Below are 3894 nucleotides of genomic sequence, written 5' to 3'. Positions count from 1 at the left end.
CTACTGTGAATAGCGCCCCTGTACATACTCTCCCGCGAAGATTCGAGTACCTGTCTTTAACGATTTGGGGCATATACCTAGGAGTGGAGTTGTTGGGTCGCAGGGACAATACATCTGTGAGAAGAGCAGCTTTGGGCTTTGAACAATGCGCCCAGGCAGTTGGGGGTTGTTTTCGGGCTTGTTTTTGCTTTTTTCAGGAAAAGGCAGAGATTTCAGACAGTAGAGTGGAGGGAACTGGGAGTGCTGGTAGACCATGCTCCATCAGCTTTTCTCAATGCAAGCCAGTGTCTGCAGGGCGTGCACATCGACCGCGTCCTGGGATTCCGCGGATCCCGGCGCGGGCTTCCAAGCCCGGGTATTCGGCCAGGCTCAGGTTTGGAAACCTGGAAACTGGAGGGAGGAGACTACAGAGTGTCGCGGGAGGCGGCCGCCGGGGAAGTTGCTGGTCTCCCGCTTCACGGTCCTCTGCCATGGCTTAGGGGACGCCGGTGGAATTTAACGCGCCACTCGTCTTTACAGAGTTCTTCCTAAGGGCGCTCGCAGACACCTGTTTTGGCCACGGCAGGGAGCAGCCGGGGGCAGAGGAGGGGAGAAAGGCCGTGCAAGCCTCGCTGGAGCTCTCCGGCCGCCTCAGGCGGCGAGGCGGCCCAGGGCTTCCACAAGATGGTGGCCGCCACGCGGCCGCTCTAGCTCGCGGCTGGAGCTCTATGGCCGAGCCGCGGCCGGCCGCGCAGAGCGGTGAAGCTGAGATGGGCGGTAACCCGACCACACTAGCGCGCTAGGAAGTGTGAGCGGAAAGAGCCCTCCCGCGCATGTGTGGAAAGCGGGGGATGGGCTTTGAGACGAGGGGCCCACCCCGCAGTGCAAGTTTTCTGAAACGTGTGAGTCGTTTAAGTCCAGTTAAAGCCGAGGTGGGGCGTTCCCCAGACGCATGCGTCCTAGCCGAGACCAGCGATACAGTGGCGTGGTCTTTTCAACGCCCGGCGTACAAGCGACGTCTGAGGTGGAAGGGGCGGTCAGGATTCCCACCACGCATGCGCTTTGAGGCCGAGGCGTTTCCTTCAGAGGGTGTGGAGTGCAGGGCTCTTCTTTGCGCAGGCGCAAGTCCTGTCCGGTAGGGCTAGTGGTCTATCACGGGAAGGGAAGAGGAGGTTGAAGGGCTTAAAAAACCGGGTGCGCCTGCGCACTGCCTACGGGTGGGAAGAGCTCGGGGTTTGTGAGGGGCGGGGTCACGCATACGCGTCATTGGATGGGTAGGTGGGAGGGAGGGTGGAGCTCGGGGAGGATCTGTGCGCTTGCGCAGTGCGGGGGTGGAGGGCGGAGGGGGATAGATAGCACGCTTGCGCGGCTGTCACAGGGCTGCTTGGTTGGTCAGTGGGGAGTCGGCGCCTGCGTACTAAGACCCGTGTGCAGCAGCGGCGGCGGCGGTAGAGGCGGCGGCGGCGGCGGCGGTAGCGGGTTCGGGGGCAGCGGTTGGGCTCGCGGCGAGCGGACGGGGTCGAGTCAGTGCGTTCGCGCGAGGTGAGAGCGGCAGGGCGCGCGTGCGCGGAACCCTGGCGTGGGCCCGGGAGTGGAGATGGAACTGCGCGAGGGTTGGGGAGGGGGCAGAGGGGAGCGGCGGCCGCCGCCGCCGCACAGGGTTCGGTCCGCGAGCCGCGCGAGGTGCGGAGAGGCGCGGGCGCGCGCCCCGGCTAGCGCGCGGGGTGACGGTTGGGGCCGGCCGGGTGACGTTGGAGCGACGCAGGGCGGGGGACGGCGAGTCGCGAGGCCGCCACGCGGGAGAGGCCGCCGGGCGGCCACGCCGGGGCGAGGGCCGGGGGCCAGATCGGCCCGCCGGGGCAAGGGGAGCTGGGCCGTTGAGAACCGGGCGCCGCGAGGCCACGTGAGGTGGGGGAGGGGGCTATTCGGTGAGAGGGCATGTGGGGGGGGTTGGCGGCCGGCCGGGGGGGAGGGGAGGCGGCGTGGCTCCGGCCTGGCGCGGCCTTTGGGGAGGGGGTGCCGGCGGCACCGGAAGTGTCCCCTACCGGAGGCTGCCCTCGGGGTCGGAGGCCTCATGGCCGAACGTGGACGGGGGCCGCATGGCAGCGCGGGGACCCCTCCCCCCCAGATCCCGGCCACCGGAAGCCCCGGGAGGCCACATGGTGGGCGGGAGCCGGCAACCCCCCAGCGCGGGGAGAGGTGGTCCTCGCGGGCGCCCAAGGGAGCTTGGAATTTTGGGGAGGGGGAGAAGCGCGAGGTCCGGGTCCTGATCAGCCCGGAGAGCCCGCTGCGGGCATATGTTAGCTCCCCCGCCGCATGGGCCCCTGGCGCTCTTCCCCCGACTCTGATGCGAAGTGAGGCGGCCCGCCAGGTGTAAGTAGCGCTCTCCCTGGCTGGGTGGCCGGAGGAACGGGGACATCCCGGGCGATTGGACGGCGGCCCAACTCCTGTGGGTCGTGCCGACGGCGCCTTCACGTCCCGGGCGGAGAGCTCCCCGCCGGGACCGGTGCTCTTCACCTTGTCACTTCCTGCCCGCGGTGTCGGGCTCGGGAGCGCTGACGCCGCCAGCCCCGCAGAACTTACTCTACTCACTCCCACCAGCCTTTTGCTTTCATTTTATTGTCATTCACCACTCCCCAGTCCTCCACTTTCCGCTGAGCCTACAGGCCCGGCCTGAAAAGCCGACAGGACTGGTGCATCCTGGGAAAAGGGGGAGGGCCCTCGCGGAGAGGCCGGGTTCCTGGGTTCCCTTTGGGAAACGAGATGGACGTGTTCGGCAGGGGGGAAAGTTAGCAACAAGTTTACTTTCTCTCCCTCGGCTGTGTCTGCAAATGCACGTTGGAGAGGCGGGAATTCCCCCAAAGAGGCCTTGTGGTTTCCTGTACCAATGACTGGCTCGTGTGGATAGGGTGGGGGGTGTAACAGAGACGGGTGGGGCCCTGTCCTCCGGTCTCCACCCTCCCCTCTCCCCCACCCCACGATAGCCCCGCCCTTTTGCTGGCTCATGGCTGCTCACCTAATTATAGCCCTGGTTGTGAGTGGGGAAGAGGGGTGGTTGGTTTCAGTGGCAAGTAACACCTGAGTCTTCCCCCTCCCAGGAATCAGGCCTTTGTCCATTTACCAGGTTGGGCATCCGAACTGCCTGGAGCCTTCCTTTCCCAAGCCACCCCTTTAGCTTTCATTTGGGCTGGGGGGTCCAGCTTCTGTCTCCCTCCACTCCCAGACACGCACCAGTTCTTAAGTATTTGTGGTCCCAATCGGTATTTAACCTGGGCACGTCGCTTCTCTTTTAGGTGGATGATGGAAGAAAAGGGCTGTGGGAAGAACGAAGCCGTGTTTTCAGGGAGGAGTGAGGTAGATTGAGACCTCTGTTGACCTCCATCCTGACTGGCTCGGGTTTTCTTTTTGACTCTAGTTGGAATCGAAGCCTCTTAAAATGGCAGATGACTTGGACTTCGAGACAGGAGATGCAGGGGCCTCAGCCACCTTCCCAATGCAGTGCTCAGCATTACGTAAGAACGGCTTTGTGGTGCTCAAAGGCCGGCCATGTAAGATCGTGGAGATGTCTACCTCCAAGACCGGCAAGCACGGCCATGCCAAGGTTAGAACTTGACCTCTCCACATCGGGCCTTCCCCACACTCCCCCCAGGTTGTCCTCAGTCCCAGCCCTGTCCGTTCCTTTAGCGCTGGCTTCCCGTCCATCTCCTTGCGTTCAGCCCTCAGCCCTGGCCCCTTTTCACCTGTGCCTTTGGGAGGCCTTGGGCTCTTCCTTGGTGACCCTTCCCTTTCCCCACCCTTGTGTGAGGCTCTCACTTCTCCAGGTGCTCTTTTCAGCTGCTCCTTCCTTCGTGGCTTTCCGTTTTTGTCTCTTTTCCCTTGAGTCTTTGTTCCTGAGGCTTCTCCGGGCCTAATACC

The 3894-nt window shown here is 63.9% G+C and overlaps 1 protein-coding gene across 4 annotated transcripts in view; it reads left to right on the top strand.

Moving 5' to 3' along the window:
* The first annotated feature begins 797 nt into the window (after positions 1–797).
* EIF5A (eukaryotic translation initiation factor 5A) overlaps positions 798–3894 on the top strand; it is a 5262-nt gene continuing 2165 nt past the window's right edge. For 2 of the 4 annotated variants that reach the window (XM_006738912.3, XM_031034117.2), the window contains exons 1-2: positions 798–881; positions 3395–3580. In XM_006738912.3, the coding sequence (XP_006738975.1) occupies positions 813–881; positions 3395–3580 (255 nt within the window). In that variant the 5' untranslated portion in view covers positions 798–812. Of the gene's footprint in view, positions 882–1308; positions 1522–1864; positions 1888–3394; positions 3581–3894 lie in introns of those variants that run through there. The other 2 variants (XM_006738913.3, XM_081805822.1) reach the window with 2 other exon arrangements.

Source organism: Leptonychotes weddellii, chromosome 15, assembly GCF_054177405.1.
Source record: "Leptonychotes weddellii isolate Sample4059 chromosome 15, ASM5417740v2, whole genome shotgun sequence".
In the NCBI taxonomy this organism is placed as follows: domain Eukaryota; kingdom Metazoa; phylum Chordata; class Mammalia; order Carnivora; family Phocidae; genus Leptonychotes; species Leptonychotes weddellii.
Note: the sequence above shows the minus strand (reverse complement) of the source record. Positions and strands in the feature narration are given on the sequence as shown.